Source organism: Apteryx rowi, unplaced genomic scaffold (assembly GCF_003343035.1).
Source record: "Apteryx rowi isolate R43461 unplaced genomic scaffold, aptRow1 scaffold_38, whole genome shotgun sequence".
Classification (NCBI taxonomy): Eukaryota; Metazoa; Chordata; class Aves; order Apterygiformes; family Apterygidae; genus Apteryx; species Apteryx rowi.
Genome location: NW_020450307.1, coordinates 2,368,570 through 2,383,493, shown reverse-complemented (window position 1 = coordinate 2,383,493; position 14,924 = coordinate 2,368,570). Strand labels below are relative to the sequence as shown.

At 45.4% G+C, this 14,924-nt stretch overlaps 1 protein-coding gene across 1 annotated transcript; it reads right to left on the bottom strand.

Annotated features, from left to right (window-relative positions):
* Positions 1-237: 237 nt before the first annotated feature.
* Positions 238-10,767, bottom strand: LOC112970091 (solute carrier family 2, facilitated glucose transporter member 5-like). Its single transcript, XM_026074080.1, has 12 exons — positions 10,711-10,767; positions 9,044-9,142; positions 8,417-8,577; positions 7,758-7,882; positions 4,690-4,842; positions 4,478-4,603; positions 3,977-4,164; positions 3,498-3,608; positions 2,870-2,971; positions 2,394-2,469; positions 1,114-1,241; positions 238-468 (listed from the first exon to the last, which is right to left on the bottom strand). The coding sequence occupies exons 1-12, from the start codon at positions 10,765-10,767 to the stop codon at positions 238-240; spliced, it is 1,557 nt and encodes a 518-aa protein (XP_025929865.1).
* Between the last annotated feature and the right edge of the window lie 4,157 nt (positions 10,768-14,924).

The following is a 14,924-nucleotide window of genomic DNA, read 5'->3' as shown; positions in this document are numbered from 1 at the left end:
CCTCGCCGTTTTAAAAATGCCAGGAATGTGGAATTTGCTGTGACTGTGGAGCAAAGAGCAATCCTGAAAATTATTCACAAGAACACTGTCAAGACACAGCTCTGGCTTCTTTGGAAGCTCCTGCTGCGCGAAGTGTGCAAAAAGTCTGAATTAAAGGTCAGGATCAAGCCACATAGCTGCTCTCTCACTGAACAGAGATCCTGAACATGCCTGGGACAGGCCAAAAGCTGGTCTGGGTCACAGTTGACTGCTGGAGACTTCCTTCTCTGCCTGCCCCCCTGGAACAGTCTGGAAATCCTTGAGCTCTTCTTTTTCTGCCTGAATCTCCACCTTGTTTCTCTTGGCCATGAGTCGGTTGATTTCCATGAAGGTTTTGTTCTTCGTCTCGGGGACAATAATGAAGATGTAAATCATAGTGGCCAGGCAGATGGCACAGAAGATGAGGAAGCTATAAGCCCCCAGTCCAGCCTAAAGCAATGAAAGGAGACAGAACAGAAATGTGYACATTGCATGATTTGGACACGCTGAACCCTACAATAGCTAAAAAAGGCAGCCAAAGCAATCTGCACATATTTTAAGCTGAACTATGGGAAGTTTGGGGTGATTCTAGATTCTGTCTTCCAAGACCACCACTACGGAGGACATTTATTGGTAAAAGAGGTATATGTAGGTGAGGATCTGTTACACAAATACAACTAAACTCACCAGCTCCCTTTGCAGAGGCTAAATCAGTAATTGTAACAATTTACAGGTCACTGCTACTGAGGATTGGTTTGAATTGGTGACCTAGAGACCAAAGGCTAAAAATAGTTCCCTCAAACATCCACCCCAACTTGGAAGACTAAATTTGCAATCTTTTCCATGCTCCTGAACTCAGGATCAAACACATACCTGGAAAAATAATGGCTTAATGTATTGTGCAACAGACAGGTATCAGAGAAATGTCAACTAACATCAGTTTTTTGTCCTTAATGGATAATGTCGCATGCAGATACTGGGAATCGGCTTGGGTCCTTACAGCTTTCAGGATTAAAAAGGCTCTCTGTAAGAATACATGGATGAAGATACTTATTTTAAGCTGAAGCCCTGCCTTGTCTCCTGGCCACATCTTACCTCCATATAGAGGAACACAAGCCCCACGGTGAAGTTGCACAGCCAGTGCACAGATCCACCCACCATGAATGCTGCAGGCCGGGATGACTGCAGGAACATCTCAGTGATCATCACAAAGGGAATTGGACCTGGAAGATAAATACATATCTGGAAATCCCAAAGGCAATTGCCCTGCTCTGAATCCCTGGTTGACACTGTTCATTTCCAGTGGCAGATAATGGTTTCTAAACTGGTATCCTGTAGAAGCACCCAATAAATCAAATAAGGGATTAGATGAAAAAAACATAGCAGCTAAATGACTTGTCTAACCTCACACAGTAATGAGCCACAATCAAACTCTTCACTCCTATAGCTGTGTTTTAGCCATGAACCGATCTCCAGCATAACAAACTAACATGAGACTGAAACAAACACACACCGTGCCTCCAAAGAATACCCTAGGAGTAGCAACTAAGCAAGTCACTGCTTCTTAAAAAAAAAAAAAAAGAGTGGATTTGAAACACGCAGATGTTGGGAAAATGCCTCTGGCGCAAGCCACCAGGCTAGGCCACTGCACTGCTCTCCTGTGGCATGATCACAGACACGGACAGTGTTGTAAGGTTTTGGGGGGCCAGGCCACGGTCTGGCTGTGCCGCTATTCTGCCTCCAGCAGAGCCCCTCATCAGGGTGCTGGAATCAGCCTGACTGCATAAACGGAAAATGCAAGGCTGTATGCAATCCCATCTGCCAGCGAAACCTCTGCGGGAGCATCAAAACAGCATTGTCGTATCCAGCAAGGGCCTGGCAGGGCTTTCCAAGCTAACGGTAACACACAGCTCTACCACTCTACGAAGCTGCAGAGTCAGGACAAACCCTTTCCAAGATCTGCATCTGTCTGCACCCCCTCCCTCCTGCAAAGTGAACTGTAGTGCCATGCGCATAATTCAAGCTGCTTTAATTTGATTTGTTTCCTATAGATGYAAGCACACAGCATCTCTGTCTAGCTGGTACAGCTCACTGTCTGAGCATAGTTTTGCTCCAGACCTTACTGCATCTCAAGCAAAAGCATAACCGTGCCTTTGCTGTTCCTGCTGAAAGCCTGATGCTCCCCTAGCTCCCCTGCTCATGGACACAACCCACTGATCACTGGAACATGAGCCTAGCTGACAATCAACAAGGTGCATAGGCATACAGAGAAGAAATTCAGTCTCCAGCCCCACAAACTATTGATTTGAAGCTCAACATAACACTTGGCTTTCCCCAATTTGCAGAGGAGACTGGACTAGACCATGAGTACTTACTGGCTCCAATAGCGTGTCCAATGATGTAAATAATGACACACACTATGCTGAGGTAAGACATCCACGAGACAGTTGTCTGTGAAGAATTTAGTCACAGGTTAGAGCTGGTTCCTATGGGAAGGTCAGCACACATTCAAGGAGCTATTTGCGGTAAGATTTGAGGGCGTTCTAAAGCCAGTGTGATTCTCCATCGCCAGATATAGACATAGACACACTCAGCCACTAAGATCATAGCTTGGGTATAATCTTTGCTTCCAATAAATGGATGCAACAGGTATTACGAACATGATGGGGCAGGGGGGAGTAACCAGACAACCAGGATCACAGCCCTTCCTGGATTTACTTTGGTTAGATACACAAGTGCAGAGGCCCCCCTCCCAGACTGTAGAAGCAACTTTCAAAATATACCAATGGCCTTATCCCTGGAAGGTCCAGAAATGCAAGGACAACATCACCTGGGCCACCCAGCTACACACCTGGAGATTGAGGGCCAGCGTTAACACTGCACAGGAGACACAGCACAATCCAAAGCCAGCAAGGAGAAGGATTCTCCTCCCCAATGACTCCACAATGAAAACCTGGAAGAGACAGAAGAGGGTGAGAGACCAGAGACCTGGAGACGCAGCATTTTGTGCTGCAGCAAACTCTACTTATCAAGGTAGTCTTTGTTTTCCAAGAAATTCAGTGAAATTTCCCCAGTGTGAAAGGCCTTCACCAACGGACTGTGGGCAGCAAATCACCCAGGAACTGTAAGGAACTGGGTTTATCAGTAGCAGAGAGAATAAGCAGTCCCTTCTTCAATACCCAGTCCAAGTGAGAACTGCATGGAAACCCTGCATGGTAACACTGGGCAGCAAGAGACTCCTTCCCTATCATATCAAGCTGGAAACCAGAAAATCAAAACTTCTGAAGCCTGTTGGAACCCAGCACCATCAGATTAATCACTTCAGTCAGCATAGCTGCCTGCCAGCAAGGGTCACTGCAGCACATATATTGTGCAAAGCAGCTCACAGTGAGCCTGAGTAATACAACCTATTGTAAACATAGGGAGCAACAGGGGAAACCGGATGAGTTAAAACTCCATGAGCGGCCGCAGAAACTTACAGCAAGGAAAGTCATGACAACGTTGATAGCACCTATTGAGACAGTGACGTATTGAACATTATTTTTGTCCACGCCTGCTGACAAGAAGATTCTGTCCGCGTAGTAGAAGACCTGCAGCAAAACCACAGCTGTGTTTATACTCAGCCAAAGGCAGACTATGGGAATACCATGTCTGGCTGCTTTTACATCATGGAACCAGTGCATAGCAACCAGAGAACTGAATATTTCCCGTTCGGGGGGGGGGGGCCTGTGGTGTTTGGATCCAAGCACACACACACCTTACTGCAAAATGCCCAAACCATACTTAACAGGACAGCTTGACTCTGGACCTAGTACGTCTGATGCAGAACCAGGTGTAGGTTGTGCTTGTGTCCCCTAGGTCCTGAGTCAGCACTGCCCCACCCCACCCACTGAAATCTCATCACTTTACTAGTCACCCCACTGGCCTTTCCCACATGCGTTAATCCACTCCCACTCACCGCATTAACCCCAGAGAGCTGCTGGCCCATCATCATGACAATGATGGAGATGAGCTGCCATCGCAAGCCTCTGAAGGTGCACAGGTTGAGCACAGAAAAATGCCCTTCTTCCTTTTCTGACCGGTCTTCCTGGCGCATTTCTTCTATCTCGTCATCTACATCATCCCAGCCTCTCAACTTCTGCAGGGCTGGTTGGGAGAAGCAAGGCAAGACATGAGCCCCAGAGGGCAAACTAGGAGACCCCAGAGAGCAGTAGGTCTACAGCGAGCTCTGCTGCTTTAAAGCAAGACAGAAGAATATGCAAGTCATGGGCAGCAGTGCTCCTTGGATGGGAAGTTGGGGATTCATGTAAGCCAAGAAAGGAGCAATGTGCCAGGACTCCTGCCTGCCAGCAACATGCCAGCGAAGAATTTCACACACACTCTTGCTTCATGTCAGTTATGTCCCACAGTCAGATCTATCCCATTTCACCTCCCCTACCACCAAAGGATGCTGCTGTACCTTGCCGTGCTTGCTCTTCATTGCCCTTTTGTATCAGCAGGTATCTGGGACTCTCAGGGAAAAAGGGCAATATAAGGAGCTGAATCAGTGATGGGATCCCAGTGAGCCCCAGCAGCACTGGCCAGCCTGCAACAAATGAGGCAAGATGATGACTGGGAGAAGTCTTTCCCCAAAGGACCCAGCAGAAAACTTCCCCTGAGCCAGGGCTTTACCTTCGGCATTCCCAAGTATGCTGTTGAGACCAAGGATCTGAGCCACAAGGATTCCAACAGTGATAAAGAGCTGGGGTACTACCCCAATAGCACCTCTCAGATTTTTGGGGGACAATTCTCCCAGGAACATGGGAACCACATTGGAGGCCAGGCCTAGAAGATAGAGAAAGATATTAGTCATGCAGCTACCTGATGTCAGCATACTCACCATCCTCAGTAAGATGCTTTTTTCCCCTGTTAGACCAAAGTGAATCCTGCTGGACCAAAGGACACATGGGAGCCTCACACTGAAATTTTTCTGCTCTGGCTGAAGACTTAATGCCGTCTAATGACTGCTCTGGCCAGTAAAGAAGCTCATGTTTTATGGAATTCATGGAATTTGGGACAAAAAACATGTGGCATTAATTCAGCCAGTAGGTAGAAAGGTAAGAAATTCATCACTGCAGGTGGTGCCCTCAGAAAGGCCAAGGAATCTGGCTTTCTCTGGGAGCCATAAGAAAGAAGTTTGTGCTACTACCCCTCTTAGAGCCAAGTAGTCTGTAGATAAGTGATGCTGTCCTTCTCCAAGGCTTCTCCAAGGTATTATATTCACAGATATCCTTAAAGTTAGTCACAGAGGCGACTTCTGCCTCAAGTTGCAGAGGTGTTCCTATGCTTGAATCCAAGTCAAGGGGCCTGGATTCTTCCATCCATTTCAACTGAAATACAGCTGGAAACTAATCACACATGCATGGTGGGCCTTGGGAGTGCGACCTGCTCATGGTTTAAGTCCAGAAGATTGCTTATGATCAGTCCACATTCCAGTTTTCACCACTCAGGTAAATAGTCTCCTGAGGATTATATGCAGCTTTCAATAAAAAGCTGATGGGTTTGAACTTGAGTGACTGTGTTTAGACCACTCCATTTGGGTCCCATCTTCTGGTGTTTTGAGGATACTGGCCCATTAGCTGCTCAGCAGCAAAGCATATTTTTAGGAGTCCAAGCAGGCTGACAGTAATCTGTCTTCCCTACAGAGCTGGCAGATGATCTGAGGCCTCTCACAGCCATCATCATCTTCCTGCAAGTGTCCTCCTCCCTGCAGGGGGTGSCAAGTACTTCAACACAAGCCATGCAGAACAAAATTGTGTGCTGCTTCAGGTCTGGAAACAGTCAAAGGGTTAGGGAGGAATTTCTACTTCCTCCAAAACAAGAAGAAATCAGTACCCAAACAAGCTGATGCAAGGGTGGAGGGATGGGACTTCTCCTTTGCTTTAAGAAATTCACTACTCCATTAATAGCTCTATAATATTTTACAGAGAGTATTCCTGGTCTGAGGTTTGTCTTACAGGTAGCATGTCTAGAATAGGTATTTCTACTCTAATAGCACACTGAGGACACCGGTTATTTTGAGGAACAGCGCATTGTTATCTGCATTAACCCTAGAGAACTGCCAGCTTCCATACTCACATTGGAAACCTTGGCAAACAAAACACAAACTCCCGTAGTCATATAATCACGTGATACTCGGTTTAGATTTCTAATGAAGTTCCTAGCCTTCAGGAGCTTGGGGTTATAAAGGAGAGACAGCTATTATCTGAAGGCCAAAAGGCAGGGAAAAAAAATATTAAAAGAATTAGAAAACATTATAAAACCAATCTCATGAGGTGTAGCGTTTTAAGTTGGCGTTATGATCAGCCTTCTAATTGCCCTGATAAGCGTATGCTAGCAGTGACGACAGGGCTACCACGCTCGGATAATAGTRGCTTTCTGACTGTTAAGGCCGATGCTGATCAATCCCTGTAGCAGAGCAGCCCTGTATACAACAAGGCTSTCAACACTGCTACCACCGCCAGAGCTGCCCTGGCGCCAGGAAAAAGCAGAACTTGCACTCTAGCCGAGCCTAAAACGGGCAGGCTGGGCATTTGGTTCAGTAGCTTTCCTTCCCAGATACGATGCCCGCAGCACAAGCCGGCTCAAGCTATCGAGTGCAAGTCAGGACAGCCAGSCCAGATTCTTCCCTCAGCCTTACAAATAACTGAAAAGGATCACACGCAACAGAGTTATGAGTATTTACTCAGAGAGCCAGTGCTAAGAGCAGTTGCCAAGCTTGCGCGAGTCAAGATCCCAGACAAAACCACGGGACTAGATACATTTCCTGCCTTATATCACTAATTTCAATTGCTGCATATTACAAAGGCGTTTTCCTGTGTCAAWTTCCCGTTTTCCCATTTTATCTTTACAGGACATCCCAGCTTGCTAATAAGCCATGGAGCATGTCAGTCTTGCTAGCCCAAAGCCAGTGAATTGAGCCTAAACACTGTTAGGATCTTTATCTATTTAGCTCTGCAGGCACTCAATAAATACAGTACTGCACGTGGCCGCAGTCCATTTTGTGCTGCTGTTCCTTCCACGTTACAACAGCTCTAGTACAGCCTTTGCCAAATGGCTCAAACACACTGTTCTCCCCAGCTTTCACTAGCTCTGCAGTAAATCCAGGGGCCCTGAACCCTGCACTCGTTATCTACCTAGCTCTGCAGACACTCAATAAATACAGTACCGCACGTGGCCACAGTCCATTTTGYGCTGCTGYTCCTTCCACGTTACAACRGCTCTAATACAGCCATTGCCAAAGGACTCAAACACACCCTTCTCCCCAGCTTTCACTAGTCCGGCAGTAAATCCAACGGCCCTGAACCCTGCACTCGCGCTTTTAACAYCTCTTTTCTCCTGCAGGAGGAACAGTTGGTTCAGTTCATGATGCCTGGGAAAACAGATTACCATGAGCAGGTTTCCTGACTGATGAAGCTCCAGTGCCTAAGAGGTATTTAGTGCGTAGGATAGCTGTATCCACAAATACGTCTCCACCCTACACCTGCATTTCCAGCCTCACTGACRTTGTTTACCAGCGATCTCCGATACTTCTGCGACATGCAGAGGACAATTGTTATTCAAGCAAGTATCGAACTGTTATGCAGATGTGCGGCTAAAATATGCTGCTTGTATAACCACCCGCTGTGGAAAAAAACCTTTTATACAGCCAAGAATATCCTGCCTATTGCTCTCCTCTTACCATTCAACATCTCACTTACCAGCATATATTCCCATGATAACACGTGAAAGAATGATTACTTCAAAGGTTTTTGCTACCTCTGAGGTTCCCATAAGGATTGCAGCAACAATGGAGAAGAGGTTATTGATCAGCAAGGTACCCTTTCTACAAAGTAATAAAGAGAGATAGGTTCAGTTTTTATTTTTTAAGGTCCCAATAGCAGATAGACCCCCTCTGTGTTATGCCATCAAAAACTCAAAGGAATCTCATTACAAAAAAAATGAGATGGAGAAAATGGTGATTATCCCATTTACCTCGTAGGGAACTAGGGCTTTGAGAAAGTACTGAAATTACTCAGGGAACCTGAGCAGCAGAGGCAGGCCCTGAGCTCAGATCCCAGCCCAGGACTTTCATCATTCCTGCCCGCTGTTGCTGTCCACCTGGCGCTCGGTGTCCAGCATACAGCCTGGCCTTGATTGTGCTGAAACCAGACCGGTTCTTCTGCATGCAGGAGACAACACGCATTCCTGAGTCTGGCACTAACCGTCTGTCTGTAAAGTAGACGGGCRTTACAAGCAAGGTGGGTATGACACAGTCGTGCTCCTGCCAGGCTTGGCAAGCTGGAGCGACCTGCGGGATGATCCCTATCTGAACCCCAAAAACTGTGGGTGGAACATGTTCAACACCTCTGTCACTTACCGGCCGCACTTGTTAACCAGAGGCGCCACCAGGAGCGACCCAAAGAAGCCTCCCAGCGGGTACATAGAGACGGTGAGAGACCAGAGCAGCGTCTGGAAGTTGCTGTCCATAGGCTCCCCATTCCTGTCCAGGTAGGTTTGGTTGTAGAAGGCTTGCATGTACTGCAATGAGAYACAGAGCATGCTCAGCAGTAGGCACCAGTTTTCATGTTATAAAAGCTAATTAACAACAAATGCCATAAAGCTTTAAAGAAATATCTTAATGAAAACAGAAGGAAAATCAATGCAAGAAACGGAYGGAGTAGTCTGGGCTGGATAACAGTTGTTTACAAGTTATCTGGCCTTATTGGATTTGCCTGGTTTCCAGAAGGGAAGATGCTCCTCATGCCCCATCTCTGCTGGTCACAAGGGGCAAACAGTAGTGTTTGTGCCTTAACACAAGCATTACTTCCTTTCCTGGAGGATGACTTCTCACCATGTATCTAGYGATACAAAGTGCAGGGAAGTGCAAGCCTCTTACACTTCATGCATCTGCCCATAAACACATCCTCAAGCTACTGTTACTCTCCTGCCTTGATTTTGTCTGAGCCCGCTCCGAGGTCATGGTCCACTGCACAGTCCAACCTACCGGGGCTGGAGAATTGATCACAGATACGTTGTAGCCATACTGGAAAGATGATCCAAAGGCAGATATCAGCGTTACCATTGCAAGCAAAAGTGACATTTTCTGCCAGGGGAAAAGAAAAATAAAACGAAAAGCAACTTAGAAGCAAATTTGGCTTTTAGGCATAAATGGCATTCAATAAAAATAAAGAAAGAAAGATCAAGACTTGTCTTCTGTATTTTTGGCTACATGTAACTGTATAAAAATACCCAATGGGTTGTTTTCATAACTCTTTGTTCTGCTCGATTTGCACATAGTCATTACAGTAATTCATTCTGCTCTTTCCTGGTATTGCCTGATCATTTGGATGACAAATCCTTTTTAGGTTATCGTGTTTRAAGTACCACCCTGCAGGGAAAAAATTTTAGGTAATTTTTCCATTTCCGAAGTGTAAATTGGTTAGCGAAATAAAACAGGATGCTAGCATAGAAAGGCTCTTAAAAGGAGAGATTTTGCATGAAGTGGCAAAATCCCTTTCCTGCTCACTTCTACTTTCACAAGTTGGATCRCTCTGCCTCCTATATTTCAGGATCAAGTTGTTTATAGGCCTAATCCAGTTGCCACCGAAGCAAATTAGAATCTATCCATGTAGTGCAGAGAGCGCTTGGTTGTGGAGTTTAAGAGCAGCACTTTGCAGTTAAACAGAAGGGTGAAATTGCCATCTGGCACAGGATCAGACACCAACCACGTTTGCAGGTACAGTCCTCGGTCACAAGCCCCTAKCTTTCTGCAACAATTCAGTTGCTATTCAATTCTCAGGCAGGAGTTAGCCCTGCTTTGTTGAGTGAGCTGCTTTTTATGGCACACTAATGTATCACATTGCCGCTATAGCAATAAAGTCATTTTTCATTCAGAAGCATACTGTTTTCTGCCACCATCATTAGCCTTAATGTCTCCMAGGTCTTATGTCCCACAGAGGATCCATCACGTCTTTAACTGAAGATTTGTCTGAACAGCTGCAGGTAGCCTTTGCATTCCTTTTACTCTTCAGAAGCTCTAACAACTCACCTGCAGAGACCTGCAGAGTTTAAGGGACTTCAGGAGACGAAAATGCAAGTCAGTCTCAGAACAAGGATCACGAGGGAGTTGAAACTCTCAGCTATATTTTCTAGTACTAAACTGTTGACATCCTTGCATTGGTGATGAAAGGCAGGCTGCCTTACTGGTATTAAAGAAATCTTACCCAATCCCCAGAGCTCAGAAGAGCCACTAGCGCTAATTATTCACGTGCAGCGCTTTTAGAAAAAGCTCTGACATACACAGCACTGCATTGTGCAAGCCTCCGCAGAAATGCAGCTGTGAAAGGCAGTCTCCATACAGAAGCACCTGCAGCCTAAAACTGATGAGAAAGTAGGAAAGAAAACACACTTAGAAGGGGAAAGTCGCACAGAAGTCGCRCGGTAGGTCAGCTGCAAACAGAAAGAATGAAGGTCTCTTGACTCAATGCAATGCTACTGGACAGACAAACATAAATTGGGTCCAAGAACATATGCATCTCTGCTCTCCCTGTGAGATCATGGTGGATACTTCAGCTCAAAAATGTGATCTTCTCCTTCAAGTACCTGTTAATTAGCCTGCTCTGGATCTCTGCAGGAGGCAGAAGTTGGAAGAACACAACCTGGCATACTTACCCCCTTTGGACCTTCACTGGAGCCAGAGCTCTCCTCTTTATTCCTTTTCAACTTCATTTTGCTGTTTGAATCACAGATGCTGAGTACAGGCTTTTATAGTCAAAACAGATTATGCAGGGAACGGAAACACCCTACATAGACAGAAAATCCTCCCTGTGACTTCTGAGGAAGCATCCAATCAGCGACAAGCTCTATCAGCCAAAGTTAAGTTGTCTGTCGCCTGATCATTCTCCAGTTCAGCGTGTCTCCCTTGTGTCTTCTCTTTCTTTTCCTTGTCCAAGTCTGCCCCTGCTACATCAGATGCTCTTTTGCCAGGTCCAGATTCAGAACAGAGGTGTTGCTTAACTACAGGGCAACAGGCTCATCTGTCCAAGAAGAAGGGGCAAACTTATCCCAGAAGCTGCTGAACAAGCTGTTTTCTCCCATTTTTGTAAGCACAGTTAGGACGAGTCTATAGCAGTAGAGTGCCTGCTCCTTCATGCTGCAGCTGTTATGCAGCCGTGGACGTCTGCAGCCGGAGAGGCAGCCTGGCAACCACTCAAGTCTGCCGTCCACTGAACTCCAGGGAGAACAGGGCATTCTGCAGAGAGAGCACGGCCCGGCCTGGCAACAGAGAGGTTTTTTGCCATGGGCCATAGTGATAAAAAGAGATTGCATTAACCCTCTTGCAACCACAAACTGCATCTTTGCCCCCAATCTGGAATGCTGCTCACTGTCCTACCCAGCACAGATCARCTTGCTCAGGGCATTTCTGCAGATTGCAGAGAACAGGTTCATCCCTTCAGGCTCACAATTTGCTAGTACACAGAAAACATTGTTTTTACTCCTAAGCACATAAATTCTTTTTCCTTTACATGCAAGGTGCACCACATGCATGAAGGGGCTGAGCATTAATCTCCTTCTACACAGCAGGACTACTTTGAACGGAGCAGGACTTGGATAATAGTTAACTAGGGTTCCTAGAGTTTATCAAAGRAATGCAAAGTTCAGAGATACTTTCAAGAGCTGGAGTAACTGGAACCAAACCATGTTATTATTGGTCTGGCTGTCCTTAACATCCAGCATAAAAAAAGGTGTTTCTTGAGCCCCAGGAGTTGTTCATGCATTTTGCACGTGTTCCCTGACTGGTTGCACCCTCCCTTCCTCCAAGTGAAAGCATTAAGTACAGGACTTATATTTAGCTTCTCCACCCCCTTCCCTTGAACACCTTATTGAACGTATTAATGATTTCTCTGGAAAGATATTTTGCAGGTCAAAAACCATGCAAAATAGAATAGCAGGATATTTGAGCTGATGCTAACTTTTGCTTTTTCTATATGTTTTTCCCCAGGGGATCCTGTTTTAAGATCCCCTTGTTATTATTTACTCCAGAACTCTATCCAATTAATCCAAGTCATGACCTCAAGGAAAGTAATGCAGTAAAAGCTAAACATCCAAGAACTAAGTGCTTTCACAAACATAACCATCTAACACTTTTAGTGTTGATCAGCCTTTAACACTGATAGTTGAAATTCAGTAAGGGCAGTCCAATCTATAAACCAAAATACAAATAGCATAACATAAAAAGATGAAAAAAAGTCACATGGAAAACAAGCCATGAAGGAAAGAAGGAAAAAGACACCTTTAACAATAGATTAGTACAGAAACCTGAGGGAAGAGCAGAAATGGATTCGTAAAGCAAAAATGCTCCAGGCTTTCATTCTGTGTAAGCAGAAACTTCAGCTCACACAGCTACCTCTGCTGGAGGAATTCCAGTCAAAACCAAAAATAGATCATTGGTAATCTTGCAATTTTTGACAGTGTTAACAAACATTCTGGTAACTAATCCACTAATCCATAAAGTACTATGGCTAGTACCATTAGGCTTAGCCAGAGTTGTTATTGCTTCAGCTCATTAAACAGAGAACAAGACAAAACAYTGATGAATCCCACATTAAAACCTGTGCTTGTGACCAAAGCAGGTGAGAAAGGACGGCATGCAGAGTTATCACCTGCATTACTGTAACACGAAGGAGGCCACCGTGAGCAGCACATCCACTGAAAGATCCCGAAGAGCTCTYGCACAGAGACCCCGTTCCCGCAGTTACACCTAACTAGGGACACCATGCAGATGCACCATCCTTCCTCAAGCCCAAACCTTTTGTCTTTTAGGAACTCCATACCCAGCAAGGCATTCAGAGCACTGTCCTGCGCAGCAAGGGATAAGTAACAACCCACGGTTAAGCATGGCCATCCGGAATGTTCCCTTTTACACAAAACTTGACCGATTTCAGGTGAAATCCCATGTAATCATTACAAAATGAAGGAGCAACTCATTACCACTTAATAGGACCAGAAATAGTGCTGGCTGCTATTTAGATGTATTCTTTCATATATTCACCAGGGCAAGAGAAACCAGAGGTAGTGAAACACTTTTTTTTCCTCTGCCAAAAGAGCTTGTTTTAAAAGAAGAGATAAATCAGAGCAAAAGCTGCTGGTGGCTAAAAGAGAACCAGCTGATCAGATGATGCTGGCCTGACTCACTTGTTTTTACAGKGTTACTTGCACAGTTACTTGCTATAGCTGTTTCTACGAATGTTATAGTGGTGGTAGGAGGTGATCTATGTAACCAGTAACAGGAGAGGAAGGACTAACTAGGTGCCAGCTCATACATGCAGTTCATACTGTAAGTAAAGCTTGGAAAGCCCTGTAACAAAGTAAGTTCAGCAAGAGATCCTGCTCTAAAAATAGGAAGGGGAACAGAAATCTGTYGCCTTCAAGCTACTCAAGTTTAGGCACTAGGCTTATTGTCATTTATCTTTTACCGAGTTTGTTATAAATCAGGGTCCTCACAGACAGCATTTGCTAGGACATCTTGACAAGTCACAGCCATACAGCAGGAGTCACATAACCCACTTACAGAAGTCAGTAGTTTTCTTGAGGAAACTATTCTCAGTGGATCACACCAAGAACACTCCTGTGTCTTCCAGAAATTACTTCTGCTTCATAGTCCCACCTATCACTTGGTCTTAATGGAACAGAGATGCAAACAAGAACAACTCACTTCACCAACAGCTCTCATGTTTTTCAACCCTCTTCAGCATTCCCATCCATTGAGGGAATGCAGCTACCTGCCACTGTAGCAGAGACACTCGGAGCTAATTCAGTTCTTCCCATGCTGCCTTCAAACATTGTTCAAAGCACCCCAAGATCGACGGTACAGGGTTTGGCCCACTCAGCACCTAGTTTAGTTCTTGCTCCCAAAGGTCTCTGGCCAGAAGAGGCAAAGTGCTTCTCAAGTAAGCCATTCTGCCCCACGGCTGGGAAAGCACCATGAAGGACAAACTTGTTTCACAAAATAAATTCCTGCCCTTCAAAGATGCAGTGTCACTCTTCTGGGAGCTCTTGGCAGAAGGACATCCACTCTGATGCTCAACAACTGTACGAAAGGAGCATTCTGTCATAGTGAAGGGGTTTTTAAACTCCTTCCCTGAGCTTGAAGAAAGAATCTTGACACATAAGGAAAACAAACAGGACATGGTTATTTGCCATCGGAAGTCCTTCATCAGAGAGCAAATATTTGCTTACAACGGCAGAACACTGAATATTTGCCAGTCACAGCAAGAATCTGGTAACAATCTCCATAAGGCAGTAATTGACACCTGGGTGATCTCAGAGAGATCAGTGAAGGGAAGCTTCTCCTTGGACTTTCACAGCAATTGCAGGGGTATTATTGTTGCCTGCTCCAGCAGGTCAGCTCCTGTTGCACTTGGGCTGAGAGGATAGGCGCCAATAACTAGTAAAGACAGCCAAGAWCCTAAAGGGACACGTGTCACAGCCATGCCCACACAGGCAGTTCAGTACTGCATGCATACTACAGGCAGTGAGAAATACCTCTGGAACAACAGCAAAGGCTTGCTTTTTCCTGTGGATTTAAGTCTTGTTCATATTTTGAAAAGTCTGTGCTGGGGACTCTTCCTTCCTGGGTTCATGCAATATCTGGCTCAAGAAGGGGCCCCTCTTCCTTAGAGCAGTTGGATGTCATCACATAGCACATACCAAACAACACCAACACCATCTTTGTAGCTTCCAAATTCATATTTAGGAGTTGAATTCATTTTGTACTTTGCTTAGCTCTCCCCTCCAGCACAGTGCCAGCAGAGATGTTTGCCAGAAGAGGCATTTTACAGGCACATTTCTCATTTCAGCTACTGTACATATTGAAGTATGAAAGC